This window comes from Aythya fuligula, chromosome 1 (assembly GCF_009819795.1).
Source record: "Aythya fuligula isolate bAytFul2 chromosome 1, bAytFul2.pri, whole genome shotgun sequence".
Lineage (NCBI taxonomy): Eukaryota > Metazoa > Chordata > Aves > Anseriformes > Anatidae > Aythya > Aythya fuligula.
Window position 1 is genome coordinate 185,380,500 of NC_045559.1, and position 17,063 is coordinate 185,397,562.

Sequence of the window (17,063 nt, forward strand, 5' to 3'; positions counted from 1 at the left end):
CTTTGTTTTCTCTGGGAATAAAGTTTTCTCTAGTTGAAAAGTATCATGTAGAGACAGCAAGAAATATTCTTCTGAATATTTTTGATTATTCTTTGAATATTTTATATTTTTATATATATATTTAATATATATAATATAATATTTTATATTTGTATATAAATATATACAATATTTTGTATATATAATGTTTATATACAATATTTTATATTTATATATATTTATAATATATTTATTATATTATAAATATAAAATTTATATTTTATATTCATTTAAAATAAAATTTATATTTTATATTCAAAGAAAGCTAAAATGTCCATGTGGCATGGAAATAGCTTTCACCCCGCAACATATGTAATCATTGCAACAAAAATTGCGTCAGCCAAATTTGAGTGAAAGCTCCAACAGATCAGGCATTACATCTTACAGCTAAGGAAAACTTCTCAGGTGTGAATACAAAAAAGTATTTCAGGAGCATGGAAGTTGAAGACGTGAAAATCCTAAAACATTCAGATGGAGCTAAGTTGACATCGAAGTCTTGACTCAAATTTTGCAGCCAAGCTAGGTCTGCGTATGAATCACAAAGAGCTACCACAGTCACTGATGAAGTTCTTTGCTAAGGAATTACTATCACCTGCTAAATTGAAACAAGCTAGCAGAAAAGCAGGCTTTTTCCATTACTATAGCAGATAGCTCTATGTAGTGAAGACTTACCAGAGGACCACCATCCCAAGACACAGTTAAGAACCAAAAGTATAGGGAAAAGGACTAAAGATTTTGATGCAACTTCTACTCTATTCAGCATATGATTTCTCAAAACTGGTGTACTTTTCTAGCTGTTTTAAGTATTTGCATAGAATTTTCAATTACTGTGAACACAAGCTTAAGAAATCCTCCAATTAATGTACTGCAAATAACTTACTTGAAGACTACTTAAATATTACCATGGAAAGAGTCAAAAAAAGCTTGTAAATATAACCAAAAACATCTTGCACATTCAAATTGCCTGACAGAGGTCTAGGTGGCTAACTACAAAAAATAGACTTAAAAATGGGGAGTGATGGTAGCTTTTGAAGTTTTAGATGTCTGTAGTTCATACAATACATCTGACCTGCTTACACACAAAACCAGATCTTTTTTTTATGCAGTTCTATGGTAAGTGCTATGCTGTCAATCCATCTTATTCTGCTCTTTTCCTTCAAATACACAAATAGGGGAGGCAACAAAAATATAATGACTCATCAATATAAGTGTTCAACATTTCTAAAAGAAGGTGCTTTAATAACATGATTTCTTACATAATAATCACTAATCCATACACAAAACTCAATGAGAATAAAAAAAAAATCACTCGTGTCATACACATACCATACTATGTAGTATTTACTAAGATAGCAACAGTACACAACAAAAAAACAATTCCAAAGAAAATTGTACACCAGGTCAACTATCATATCCTTAAAACACATTTTAGACAGAGGTAGACTTCATACTACCTGCAAATATTTACTAGTTTTCTTTAGAAGCATAATCTGTTTTTTTCCTTTTTCCTTCAACAATTTTTTGGCATCACTTACCAACTGTGATGTTTTATTATTGCAATAGAGATGTATAACCCCAGGAGGAAAGTTTCAGGTTTTGAAAGTTAAGTTTAGCCCCCCAGGTGCATTATAAAGTGTGTGCAGCCAAAATTTTGCAGTTTAAAACACAGTGATGTGAGGTGATGTTTGGCAATGACCTCTCAGCTACTCAGAACATGCTGCATGCTTTTGAGGTGGTATTCCAGGGACCATGGAACATTTTTCATTAAAGGTAAATACATCAAGACCAAACAGCATGCACGGCTCTTCAATGAACACCACTGAAAACTATAACGATGATGTACCAGAGGTGTCAGGACAGAGCTGGAGAAAAATACAGCTTCCCAACAGGTAACAAAACTAGATGGAGGACAGGACACTGAAAAATAGGCTGGAAATGGTTTAGATCTTAATAACTTGTTTTCTATACAACCTAGAGTTAGCTTTATTATTTTCTTTTAAGAGGAAAACTCTCCTTGTCCTCATTAAAAAAGCCTGCAGTTTTTTGAACTAGGCTTACCGGCAATCTTTTGTTTCAAAATAATGTTGTCTGCATATTTAGTACTGCTGATCAAAGTATATGAATTAAAGAAGGCTGCTGTCCACTCCCACTTGCAATATATCTCTACACAAAACACCAAGAATAGCAGAATCCCATTCTCGGTAAAATTCAGTCCAAATAATCTCTGCCATAATTTCAATTCTAATTAGAGTATGCTGTCCTGGCTTTTAGTCACCTAAAATCAGTGGAAGGAGTTCTAAACAGAATTTTGTAAAACACATAAAACAGCTTTAAAGTTATATTGAAGTTCTGTTCACTACAGCAAATCTGTTCAGTCTTTGCAACCTGAGGACTAACAGCAATCCTCACTTTAACGACCCTCCTCTAAGTGTGACCGAAACATTAAAAAATTAAACCAGTGTCAGGAGCTTTTCAGAAGAGTTCAGTTTCCATGAGGATTGAAGGTATAAAAAAAATAAAACAAAACTTTAAAAAATAACAATGTTTTCCACTATCCTTTAAGGCTGACTACTGAATAGTGGTGGAACCGTTTAGTCCAGATTGGTGGTAACAGCCTCAGAACAAATTTAAACAAAAGCTTCATCACTTTGTTTTTCTAATACATTAAGCTGTCATTCACTTGGCATCAGATTCTCATCAGTTATGTTGCACATATTTTTATGAACTGTTTACCAGAACCACCAAAATGAATGCAAACAAATGAGTTTTCCAGACAGATTATTTCCAAGTTTACAGAGGAACTTTTTTCTAGATAAAGATCAAAGCCAATTTAGGAAAAAACACCCAAGAACTTCAGATTCAGAATGTTACCCTATTTTTAGCAAGCGTAACATGTATTTGAAGAAAAACAAAAAAAAAAGTGACATCATTATACTCAGGGAAGAGGGTTAGTCTAACTCTAGCTTTCGTTCCATGCTTCACAAATCCTATTTGTGCATTGTAAATTAATACTTACCTGAAAATCTCTTATAGGAAATTCACTTTAAGGTTGCTTGTCTTACTGCATGTAGAGTTACAACAACCGGACAGTAAATCCAGCAGGGTTTACAGTTGACAGAACCTCCATCAAGGCTCCATCTATAGAAATACTTAGCTCCTTTGATTTCATTTTAAGTATCCTATAAAATGTCTTTAAATAGTAATCTTAGCTTTCCTGGAATCTAAAATTGAAATGCAATTTAATAATTTCTAGACAGAGAAAATAAGGTTTATGAACATTCTTGAGGTTAAAGGACTACGTTTACTTTTCAAACAAAAGGTAAAATTGATCAAATTTTTAAAAAGCTGTAACCAACGTTTTAAAACATGAAAATAATCATAAGCAACTTCAGTAGCCTAGTCACTACTAAAAAAGCAAGGATATTAAGAATTCTGATCATGTCTTAGTTTTAATATTTTATTATCAAATATTTAAGCTCACATGGCTTGCCCGCTTTTAAAGGGCTGCCAGAATAACACAATCAGTAATATTCAGATACAATATTAATAAACTTAAGACATCTACATATTACAATTTTTATTTTTTTTTTTTTAGAAACTATTCATGGTTTTATACAAACAACCAGTTTTTACATACTTGCAAGTAACTTAATTCCAAATATTTAAAATAACACATTTCTAATTTCTAAAGCAAAACAATCACTCTTTATTCACTTACCAAGACTGTATTATATCTGTCCTCCAAGTCAGTGATAAACGAAGGAAATGCTGGTTTTGCCAGCTAGTTCAGAACAAACAAAACCTTAGCCCCGGGCTCTTAGCAAGAAAATTGAAAGGTTTTTTCAAATAGTAGATGTTGTAAACACCTACATTTGAGCTAGCCACCAAGGCTCCCTTTAGAGTCATTGAACAGAAACGTGCACTTCTGGAAGGTTATCTAGCTTGTGTTACAGCAGCTATTGAACACTGGCTATTCAAGTCATGTTGCTCAAGCTCTGAATAAAACTCAGTTACTGGAGTAGGGTGCAAATCACAGAATTTTTTTTAAAATACCCAGCACTCAAGCATTTAGTTCAAGGAAATGTATGACTATACTTGAATACTGTACTCAAAAAAAAAAAAAAAACTAAAAATGGTAAGAAACAACATCCAAGACTATTTGCAGTGTATTGTCTGGTTGTCGAGTCAAACAGCCACAGCAGAAATTCATTTCTGCTAGAGATTCATTTCTAGTAGCTCTATACATCAAGTATTATCCACTTCACCACTCATTGACATTAGCCTCATCTACCTTGCTTTTCTTAATGTCAGCCAAGTGTTCACTTAAACTGCTCGTCTCTCTCTACTGACTATAGAGGGAGCCTTGACGCCTAGATTTTAAGACAGTTCCAATCATATTAGATGAAAACTTCCCCCTTACTAGTATTATTTAACAATCTTTTACACAAATATAGGTCACAAAATGGAAGCCATAATAAACAATAAAAGTTTAATAGGAAAAGCATAACGACACCCCTTTCAATTAATGCCAGTTATGTCTGAAATATTAATGGAGGGAAAAAAAAAATAAGTAAATCAGTTTCACAGATAAATGCCTCTCCTGATACTATTTTTGCAGTAAGTGGTTTAATTGCTGATTCTTTCTTGGGGAAAAAAGAGACCAAGTCAGAACAGACTTTCCATTACTAACTGAGCTTTAAGTTTCTTGAGCTTTATATTCAAACATTATCTGGTTTGCTTCCATTTTGTACTGTTTCATTAACTTTGAATTAACAGTCAGTATTAGAAGCAGTGTTTTAGTATGCTTTTGTATGTCATTTTCTTTTGAGCATATGGTTTAATATGCATACACATAAATAGAATACAATTTTCTTTCTTACTGTCCTCATTAACTGGGTAAACACACAGTTGTTTACATCAAACTTCCAGTACAATACAGCTGGCATTAAGGAAAAAGGCAATTGAGAGATTCCATCTAGTTTGGATGCATAATATTGGGAAGTTATCATTCTATAGCTTCATTTTAGTTCAAGAAAAATAGTCTGATGGACCAACTATGGTAATTATCTTCATGCTCAATCTTCACCTGCAGGAACGATACAGAGCTTAATTGCCAACACGCAAATAAAGCTCTATGAAAAGTCACAAGCATGCTGATACAGCATGCTTTCAAAAAAAGGTATTATTGACTACAGGAAAGTTCAGAATCATGTGGCAAATAAGATGCAAAACATGAAAGTCATCACTGAAAGCAAAATCTGATAACTGGCTGGGACAAGATAATGTCTTTTTTGATAAGAGACAGTTTGGAAAAATAAGAAGTAATTCTGGGGTAAACCAAACTTACTCTTATTCCAGCCACTGTGCTTTTAAATGGGTAATTAGGAATCAGCACAGCCTGAGTTGGCACAGGTCAAAGGTGTTCAAAGATGCTCTTTAGCTTTCAGCAGAAGACTTGTCAATAAAGATTAGAGGGGAAAAATACCACACCTTATCTTCCCCATAATATTATTAGAGTATCTTTCAAACTGAAGGCATTTCAAACAAAGAATTATTTTGACAGCACGGACAAATAAATGGGAGGAATGATTCTTCTTGTATTCAGAACTTATTACCATGAAGGTACAAGATAATCCAACCACCTGCAAGCCTCAGTGCAATAAAAATAATTTGTTTTTAAATGCAATGGACCATGCCTGAATTTTCATATTCAAAGCATTCTTATCATCTTCAATTTACAAATGCTTGGAATATTTCCTAATAGCAACAGTCTGATCTGGTGCAACACAAATGAAAGGGATCTCATTTATATTGGCAGTGAATTAGTAAAATAAAACTAGTAACACTAGAAGAATCATCCTTATTTCACCTAGCATTTCAAGTTGTTCCAGATCTTCTTCCCTGTCAACTCATGCACGATTACACCACTTAAAATTTAGCTGTTGCCTACCTTTCTCCTTTGAGACACGGTGAGGGCAGCAAAGTCATTAAACAAGGATGAATTTGGTGAAGTTAGTGGATCTGTAAAAAGAGTGTAAAACATGTTATACACCTACATATATACAAAAAAAAGCTTACAATTTTTAATTTGTTTGAATGGAAAAAAATCCCTCAGGCAAAACTACGTTTAGCAACACTGTTGAAAACTACAGCATTTGTTAGATTCCATGCAACAGCATAAATGAAACAGTGCTCATTAGCATAAATGCAGTACATTTAATTGCTGTTGACACTATTTAAAGTCCACTAAGATTTTAAAGCCTCCATCTCCAGTTACCTGAACTTAGTCACCTTCAGCACAACATAGCATTACAAATAATGGTGCAGATGTTATGTCACACACAAATTTAAATCTGATCTAAATGTAGCAGAAGTCCATACTCTACTAGAAGCTTTTTATTGATTTTCTTTCTCCCTGTGTATCCCCTCAAAAATTGAAGCACCAAAAATTGAACAATCACAGATGCAACTTAAACAGGAAAGTCCAAACTGAATTTATATAATTATCAAATTTATTGTTTGCAGGTAGCATTAATTTATGTTTTAATGAAACACTCTTTAGCATTCATCAGTACTCCTTTATAAGCTAATACTACAAGTGAGGCACAGCTTAGGAGGGGAAAAAATTAGCAGGACCAGAGACACAACAGAATTTAAAGTGGTTTCCAAAAGTCAGTCTGGTTTCTCTCCTTCGCATGCATCACCATCACTATTTGGCTTGTCACACAGTCAAACTGACTGCATTTAAAACTGTAGAACTCCGCTGCCTTGAATAGCTAATTGTGCAGTGGGACAAAAGCACAAAACCTACTGGAAATGAACTAGGAGGAAGAAAAACAAAAACAAACTTGGCTTTCAAATTAATTTTCTAGAACTATATACTACCATGCTTTACCAAAAAAAAAATAAATAAGTGTAAGTAGCCTAGCTATAGTTTCAGACATGCAAATGAAGTTCTAGAACATTATTAATACACCAATTTTCAGCACAGCAACATTTTAAATGCCATAAGGGAATAGTGCTCTTCTTGAAAGAAGCTGGCTTGACAGCTACAGCTGAAATAATCTGCAGTGCCTGTTATAATTTGGAAAGGAATTCTGAAAAGCACATTATACAAGTTCAATATACCCTTCACAGTCATCTAGTGAATATGCAGGCCAGCACTATAGAGACACCGTTTGGTTGAAAAAACATGTTCCCAATAATAAGAAAAACATTGTAAGAGTTGAAGTACTGCTTAAAGGACAAAACTTGGTATCTATTAAGATTTGTCATTTATGTGATATATTTCACAAGAATTGTATACCCTTGAATTCAAGATTAAAAACCTGTATATTCATTCCACACAGCAGCCTCCTTGAAAAACACAATAAAAAAGGACATCACCATGGAGCAACAAAAGCACTTAAGCTATCAGTGCTTTATGGAGGATATCCAAGCTAGCATCTCATGTGAAACGACAAGACCAATAGATTGCATTTTTTTGTAGTAGCAGTATGTTTTCTTGTTGCTGTTGTTGTTTTAGTTTTTCCCCACTGCAGCAAAAAGGCGGCTGAAAATTTTGAGTTCTGTAGCACTTCAGCTTTGGACTACAAAAAGTAATCATATAATACCCTATAGCGGACAAGAAGTTCTCCTGCATCTTAAATCATATCAGAGGAAAAAACCTATCTTCAGTCTCAATTTTACCAAAGGGAATCTCTCAAATTTCCAAGTATACTTTTGTATGTATTACTTTAAAAGTGCTTACCATGGCCTGCGTACTGCTTGGCACTGTCATTGAGAAGGCTAGGGGAGCTGCTGCTATTTGTCATCCTCTGCAAAAACAAAAAAATTGTACATATAAAACTACAAAATATTAGGACGAATTGATAATTGAGACGGTATGTAGAAAGTTCAGAAACTGTTTGTAGTTGACAAAAATGTTTAGTAAAATACAGCATTTCACATGAGAACAATGAAAGCCAAAACCAACTGTGTACTAAAATGAAACTCTATCCTCATGAATTACTTCTACTTTGGGAGGTTCTGCCAAACCTTTGGTTTTCTTCCTGTACATCGCCAGCATTAGGTAAGCCAGTCCTTTATTATATTACTGTAACTCTTCCCTGTATTATACACTGTAATCACCATATGAAGCTTTTCTAAGCAAAAATATTCAAATAAGTATATTTGACAGTTCATTGTTTTTTGTCTGTTTTTTAAAAAACATTAACAGTACCTTTCAGCAAAATCATGCAATTCTTGTAAACCAGCAGGACACTTGAAAGCTTCTTAGTATTCCTCCTTCGCCCCACCTGCTTCTCCTGCACTCCTCCACAGATACCAGCTAGCAATCAGCTGGACTACAGAAAGCAGCACTGCTCGAAGAGCTACCACTGCTTTCATGTAAGAGACAGTGTCCCTCTACTCCTCTGGTCTCCCAGCTAGATGGAAAAGTACAAGAAGAAAAGCACAGCAATGCTAGGAAGTGTCCTCTCCATCACCAAGTGATAGTACGAGTAACTTTTTTTTTTTTTTTAAACCTCTTCCTAGGCATTCTTTTGGCCCCCATCAACTAGGAGTCTCCCAGCCAATTTCTGGGCACTATTCAACAGCAAAAAGCTTTGAGATCCCTTCAAGTAGATAGTTTGCATGCAGCAGCTGCTGTCGTGGGTGAGTATACACCAGCACAAACAGGCCACTTCATGCCAGCTGGCCCCAAGTGTCTCTAGGACGGTTTCCAGACATGCCTAATTCAGTAGTCAAGACACAGACTAAGAATCAGAACTGGTCACTGGAGTTGCACTTTACACTTTCATTTTTCCACTGCCAATCTGAGCACTAGTGGCAGATGGCAAGAAGCCTACTACATAATACTTTAGTGCCATTTCATCTAGTTCTTGACCAGAAGGATCAATATTCTGAAGTAAATTTGGTAAGAACAGAGGAGAACCAATGCAAGCTAGTGTCATCTCGCGTGGCAAGAAGTGCATTAGGTTTACTTAAAAAGTTTCTCAGCATCCTGCACAAAACTGAAAATTGCAGCTTGCAAACTGACTTCACCAGAAGCTGCAGCTTTCACTTGTATCTAGAAAAAATATTAGATTATGTGATGTACATTTATGTGGAAAGCAGGTTGTTAAAAAAAATCATCATGCACTGTTAGGAAAGTAACTTCAAGAAAGTTTTTGCAAAATGTAGGTACCGAATCAGGTACCTTATTGTTATCCTCTCAACAGCAGGCTCAATCAATGTCCTATTGTCAACTGACATGCAACTTCTTTATTTCAGTATCTGTGCTCCTTCGCTACAGCAAGCCTTGTAAGACCTTCTGACACAACTCTTCATTCAGTATGAGTATGTAGTACTATACAAAGCAGTAGTAGACTACTTGCAGATGTACGCGTAATATACATATGTATATACGGTGTTAACCTCCAGCTTTTTCAAGAATAAACTGAGGAACACTATTTGTTATATGCTTTCACTATTTTAATGCCACTTATCTCCTGTTCTTAACTCACATTAAACAATTAGTGATCATCAAGCAAGTCTTTCCACAAAAAAGATGCCCCTAATGAAACAGTTTACTGATTTCTGCAAAACAGTAGCATTTCATGAAACCCCACTATATTAACAATTTTGATCAAGTTCAGAGAGGCTCATCCCACTGTCTCCACAAGAACAAACTTACAGCTCAAGTCAAAGAAATAGCCTAGCAAATTTTAAACTTCTCATTGCAAGCTGTTTTCAGCAAGGTATTTAGCAAACAAATCAGTATTTAGAGACAAAAGATGAGTTTAGCTTCTGCCTTGTCTGGTGCAAACATTCTGTAATATTGGTAAGTTTACCAGACGCTGGAAGACAGATAAGACTTTTTTCATCCCCAATTATGATAACTGCAAAAATTATATACAGCGAGCTGGAGAGTTACATGTTGTCGTCTGGTAGCTGGTATTTTTTGGTGAGAACAACCAGTTTCTGGTATTCAGATAACAAGTTAGTTGTGGCATTTTGTTATTTTTCGCAGTATAGATGTCTTGTACAAAAAGCACGGTGATCTTAAAGTAATTATCAGCCAGTCTGCACCCAAGTGGTCACAGCGAGTCTCTGGCTGATCAGTACCAGACAGCGTGTTCTGAGATTGAATCAAAGTTTCCTAACTCACTGGGGTCACAGACCTGATTCAGTATGTCCTTTTGATAGTAAAATTACTGCTTCTATTCTCTCCACTCCAAAATGTAAGTAGAAATCTAACTGTAAAATACCAGTATATAAAAACTATTGTGCAAGAAATTTTCTACTGAATACATAGTAAGTAATTCCTGGATTATAGTAGCTCAGCTGTTCATACAACATGTTCTTTTCCTGGTCAAGCAACGAGAAAGGTGTTAAAACTTTCACAAAACAGCGTCCCTACTGTGCCTCTTTTCCTAGTATTTGCTACATCCGCACTGACCCTTATAAGAGGAAGTGGTTTAGGAACATGAAGAAAATCTTCCAGATCTGCACAAAAATTGATAGTGTTAATGTCTATTTCTGACATACAGGTATTTGTAACAATTTTAATGCAAAACGTAGAGGTCTGTCAGAACAGGGATAGATGCAACTGACATCTGGGCTGGTATCAAAGATGGTTAAGATTAGGGCTAAAACCGGGAACCAAGCACTCTTCTGTCAACAGTATTTTTCCTATTCAAGTAGTGCAGTTAAACATTCAATCAGACCTGAAATGTGAAAATGTGACTGCAATAATGAAAATCTGTGCTGATACAATCAATAAAAAGATATATAGCGTGCACGCTGGAGACAGATTGCAGCAGAACACACTGTTCAGTATTCTAACAACACAGTGCAAAGAACTTCCTAAGTCTACGAACATCAAAATGTCCTGTTGCAAAGACAAGGCTTGTTTGAGGTGTAAACATATTTCACACGAGCCACGATTCTGGAAAAATAAAACTTACTGATCCTGGGCAGCTCTTGCTCTAACAACTGCTTGAAAGCTGTAGCTTGCATGAAGTTGAAAAATGCCACTTAACCACTCGCTTTCATGAATTTTTCATCTTGCTCAACATTTATTACGCATGCACAAGCTTCTTACCTTACCATTAGTCATGAAAGTCCCGCATGTAGTGAGCAAAGGATTTTTAAGGTGTTTTAATATTTAAGACTTCCACCACGCTCTAAAACATTTAGTCTTCAGTAGGGCTATTTCTCTACCTCATTTTTACAAAGTCAACAGGAAAATGTCTTCAACAAAAAAATAATATAAAAAATATACCAAGCGCTATTTGCTATTTCTGTTTTCTTGATAACAGGTTTTGCTTTCTAAATATTATTTATCAATCTCTTAGTAGCGTTGAGCTATTTTTTATACAAATTCAATTTCAAGAAGAATCTAAGCACAAGAACCTCTAGCCCAAAAGATCAAAGCTCCAGAAAGGTAAGAGAAGCCATTAAGAGACGAAAATGAACTATTCATTCTTAATAAGCCTGCAAGGCAAGGCAAGCAAACACCAAGTTTTTAACTTGCTTTAATGCATCATGACTTTCACCATATGGAAGCTAACACTGAAAGAACTTTGGCACAACCAAATGCCACACCAATGTCACTCAGGTCCATATAAATTCCTTGCCTGCCTATTGCTATGATTTATTGAGGTTCTTTAAGCAGTAGTTAAAATTCAACTAGGCTGCCTGGCACGCATCCTGTCCCTCTCCCTTTAAGGCAACTAAAAAGTTGTTTCTGTTCACATCTCAAAAGAAAGCTACTACAAAATCAAACCATCACATTCATTCAGTCCAAGGATTTAACCTAAGGCTTCAGCTTAGAGCTTTCTCCACAGCTGAAGCTCTGATCAGTGACAAAATACAGCCTCTTTAATTTCACAAAAAAAAAAAAAAAAAAGGTGATAAAAAGTTTCAGAATACTTTTTTAATTCCTGAATATTCAAGCAATACCAGAGCAGGAATAAACTCATTCGGACATGTTTAATCCCAGTGTTTGAGGAATAATCGAAATAACAAATCTCCTCTCAGGAAAATGTTGTATGTTGTATGAAAAGGTACAGTGTCAAAAACAAAACTTTTGTCAAAGTCAATCATCATCTCCTCTCCTAGACATAAGATAGACTGTTGGTTCCAAAATTTTCCTGTTCAGAACTGTTTCAAGTTACTGTCTTATAAAAAAGTATTATTTTGACACAGACTAGGACAACACTGACAGTAGATCAACTGTAACAATTTCCATATCATGTTGCTATTTGAATAATCTTTCTTCAAATTCATTCCTGTGTTAAGTATATTATCTCAAAATACTTTGTAGCATGTCACAAGTTCTCTTTACCTTAATACTCTTCTACCAGAATTATATTTCAGTTATTTCTCTAATTTTTGGAACAATGTTAATTGAACAATAAAAGAAGTCATACTGCAAAAGAGTAAGATTGTCACAAGCAAACAAGCCATTGTTCAGCTGTCACATTCTGTGACCTACTAATGGTGACACCTTTCGCTTTTGTTTCTGAACGATCCAAAACTCGTCTTGGGTGCCTAGCATATTTGACTCACAGCACGTCCCACTCAAATGTTTGAATTAAAACAACTGGATTTCTTCAAAAAGCATTATGTAAACAGTCGCATAATTTCATATTTAAAATAGCATGTCTATAGCTCCACCAGGCTCTCAACAGTTAAAAATTGAAGACATTAACAAGCCTGCATGCTCGTGTTAAGGAGAGTTTTATTACTCAGCTCCTGGCAGATGCAACAATGGGAACAAAGGCCTTTGTGTTTACTCAGCTGCAAGGCTTTGAAGCGAGGAGGATCTCTACTTCTCAGGCTTTTCAAGAACTCTTAGTATGCCAATACTAGCATGGCAAAAGCAAGAGTCATTCTTCTCCGTTGCTTGGCCTTGCCAACTTTAATGCTGATGACTTCTCTCTATTTTTATTTTGTTTACAGCAATTTAAAAAAAAAAAGTGCTTTTACTTTCTACATAACCCGCAGACCAATGGAAGGTGTGTAGTTACAAAACTCATCGTGTCTAAATATATAGAAACATATCTGTAAAGCAATATACACAAAGGTACTTTCTACTGTTTTATGCTCTTACAAGCAGGTTGCTCAACCCTGTTACATTAGCAGTTTTGACATCAAGGTGCTCCTCTGCCTCATCCTGCTCTGCATTCTCCCAGATTATTCACATGCCCTCTTATGATCCCAGCGTAATACTACTGAAACTCCTTCCCACACCGCCTGTAGCTTTGATCAGCCCACGAGCTAGTAAAGAGGCAGTGCTAACGTGACTGGTCCAGAGGAACACGCATACCAGCTCGCCGAGTGGTACACGCAGAGTGCCTGAGCAAACAGCCAAGCATTAGAGGCATCCCGGCCAGCCAGCTCCTGCCTCCTCACTGCTGGGAAAGCCAAGTGAAACGAGCTGCTCCTTGAACCACACCTCAGCCTGTCTCTTGGCTGCTGCGAAGCCAAAAAAAAAAAAAAAAAGAAAAAGAAAAAGAACAGCTTCAGGGACAGCATGCAGCCTGGGAGCCGTGTGTTGTGCAGGCCTGCTCTGTTATTAGTTATGGAGAAAAGGGGAAACAGACGCTTTGATAAGCGGGAAGCCAACGCTGCAAATGTAGCATATGAAGGAACGTGCAGATTCAGGGAAGAAAAGACGTATGAAACAAAACCATATTACAGGGAAATGCAAACTGATGACAACAGGAGACGATTAATCAAGAGGAAGCTAGCCAGTAACAACAGAAGAGACCAACGGGAGGCAACAAAAGGTTGGCTAACAGCGAAGAATTTTGAGGTAGGAGGAGTGGTAGGATGAGGCAAAGAGTTACTATTTTTAGAAAGGAACTAAAAAGAAGAATTAAAACGGCCACTCTGAAAACCCTGCCTCTTCTGAACAGCACTGAGGATTTTCACTCCCATCTTTTTTCCAATGCAAATTGAACATTACAACTAGCTGCACCTTCACCACTAGTCTAAACCCAACGAGAAGTTCTAGACCTCTTAAAATACTCTTCAGCACATACAAATGAGATCTCAGTCAGAAAGATAATTCTGCAGAGATGCTGATCACTACCTACCTCACATTACATATGTTCAAAGATGCATATTTCCTCCTTAATTCATCATGATACAATTTGCTTTTATTTTCCTTCCTTATGCTGCATACTTACAACTAACACAGACAATGTATTGCACACAAGAGCATGGTGACTGCAAAAATTTGGATAGTAACCTTGCTTGAGGCAATTTGCCTCCTTTACATATGTGCTATGATAACCCAAATACACACAGCCAGTCTTTTTCAACAAACCTGGCTTGTTTCCTACACATGACAAATGCATTCTGAAGTTTAATTAGGACTAGTCAGGAAGACTCGTGTACTGAATCCCTGCTGATAATGTTGGAAGGCACCTAGTGAACAAGGCTTGGACTGTACAATACTGCATAGTGGAAGAAAATGAACATTACTCACAATAGGCTGTTTCTATCCTCACCAGACTAAGGCAGCTACGTCACTTGAACTAAGCTTTCTACATGGGGTCACTATTTCCATTCCTTATTTTCAAGCTGTATAGGTTAAATTCAGAAACTCTGCAGTCTGGTTTGGACAGCAGCACCGGTTTTTGTTTGTTTTTATTGTAACCTTTCTGTTCCCATTCCTCTATAAAATGTAGGCAGCTTTCTTCTTTAATAAGGAAAGCATTCCTTCACTTTTGAAAGGAAATGTAAATATCAGATACCATAACAGCAACATGCATGCTGCCAACTGTCTTTAAAAGAAGGATTTGAGCAGCATGCAGGGGACAATGAAATAAACACTTAATCAACTATCAAATGGATGCTCATTACGTATGCACCATGCAGTCTGTGTCCCGAGTAAGTCCCAATTATAATTCTTCTACTGAAAAGACACAATGTTATGGAGAATACACCTCAATGTAACCACCCCAAGGCTGCATCAGTAGCCTAAACTTAACGTTTCTTAAAATCTAACTGTATCTTAACTAGCGTTTCTTCTAGCTGTGTGTTTATTTTGCTGTCTATGCAACTTCCCCAGCCTTAAAAAAAAAAAAGCTGAAAAAGTTTCCTCATATTACACTGCTGATGCATCTATTTGTGAACTGCACAGATCTAGCAGAGATGACTAAGTAACTCATAGATGGAATAGATGTTTTCATCTGCACAAGCAAAGCAGAGGCTTATCAGACATTTTGCAGCAGATTTCTGATATTTCATTAATAGCAGAAAGCTAAACTTGCAGTATCTTAAGACTCAAGCACATGGAAAGAAGTATGTGCACAGATGTGTTCTGTTCACTCTGCTTTGGCCCAAGTTTGCATTATGCCAGCTTGTTTCTTTGTCCCAAATAGTATACATTTAGCTCATGCAATTCTAGGCTCCATTCTGTAAGTGTCTCCGGTCCTCCTGCTCTTTCCTTTCCAGTTGTCCTCCCAGCTCTTCATTCATTCATCTTCAGCTCAGTTTCTCTAAGCCCACAGCATAAGTCTTTGTGCCCTTACACATCCCTCTGCTATAGTTAATAGAGATGCAGGTCTTTTTTCCCCTCCACTAAATACAGATCCACTTCCATACTGCTTCAGTCTTAAGTGTAAGGGAAAAAAATAAAGAAATCAGATCAGCATTCCTGCTCAGTGTTCAGGCCAGGCCTAGATTAGGGCAACACTGTAGCAGCAGGAATGTGCTCAAGCTGGAACATGCCAGTGCAGGTTACATCTTTGGGAAATAATCTAGCACCGAGTAAGTCTCCAGTGGGTCTATATAAACCAGTTCTGCAAAGTTAAGTGACCAAATCTCGGCAAATTTGTCAGAAGACAGCAGGATGTATATCCGTGACACAACCACCCATCTATCACACTTCAAGCTTTTGTTCCAAACTAGAAAGCTTTGCTATTATTTAAACAAAAGTCACCAAGATTCTTCCCTCACCTTGTTCTCCAAAGAGCTACATGACATGGAAAGCCATGCTACAAGTGGATAAAATGTATCACTAGGGTGTGAATTAAGAAACTGACTGACACTCAAAACACTGTTACCAGCTTTACCTATGTAAATAAGAACCTGAATTACATGATTCAAATAAAGAAAAAAAAAAAAAAAGAATGGTTTTTAAACTGCAGTTCAATGCCCCTAAGCGCTTTCCAAAAATAATGAAACCCATCACCACAAGTTCTTTTCTTTAGCCTCCAGTGGGTAAGCAGCACATCAATTCCTTCTGTTTTCTCAAAAAGAAACAGTGCTTTGACTGTGATTCACAGGCATCAGTATTTTTAAATCCCTTGAACATTCATGCTAGATGCATTCCTTATAACATTACTACAAAAAAAATAAAGTTATAATTAAAATGTTGTGTTTAGAAAGACACCAGTGCTGCTGCAGAACACGCTTTAAAGATACAAAACATAACAACTTTGCACTAAAAGGATACAACATGATCTCTGTGATATCAAAATCTGTAACTGTACAAACAATATCATAACCTAACTTCCAGCTTCAACAGTACCCTCTGTGGGATCAGAGGTTAAAAAGTTCCTTTTAAAACATGCATCACTATCAGTAGTAAACATTTCCATAGTTTTACGATTCTGCTGAATGAGAAAAAAAAATGCAGCCTTATTGAAAACATGCATTAAGAAACAAAAACAGAACACCCTTAATTATTTCCCACCTTTTGCAGAGTTATTTTTCAATCCATAATACAGCCACAATTGAGATCAAAGTAAGCTCATAAGGAGAGTTTCCTTGATATAAAAGAGAGCTGTTGTCAGGACTCAGTGGGAGCTATTTGACTTGCACTCTCTTTCATTTACCAGACACTGGTTTGTTAAACCTTTGAGTACAGGGAGAGACCATCTCTGCTTTTAAGCAGCGTAATTTTGAGGGAATTATTATAGTATCGCGTGCGCTGCTTCAACAGAAACTCATTTAGGTTTTAAATAACAGCCTTTTGCTGTAAATCTTTGCATACTACTACCTACACCATAATTCCACCTCAT

General features: G+C 36.2%; 1 protein-coding gene across 4 annotated transcripts in view; it reads right to left on the reverse strand.

Annotated features, from left to right (window-relative positions):
• PAN3 (poly(A) specific ribonuclease subunit PAN3) overlaps window positions 1-17,063 on the reverse strand; it is a 79,173-nt gene that overhangs the window by 48,411 nt on the left and 13,699 nt on the right. For all 4 annotated transcript variants that reach the window (XM_032181680.1, XM_032181689.1, XM_032181699.1 and 1 more), the window contains 3 exons: window positions 7,790-7,856; window positions 5,990-6,060; window positions 3,758-3,820 (listed from right to left, as the gene is read on the reverse strand). In XM_032181680.1, coding sequence (XP_032037571.1) covers window positions 3,758-3,820; window positions 5,990-6,060; window positions 7,790-7,856 — 201 coding nt within the window. The remainder of the gene's footprint in view (window positions 1-3,757; window positions 3,821-5,989; window positions 6,061-7,789; window positions 7,857-17,063) is intronic.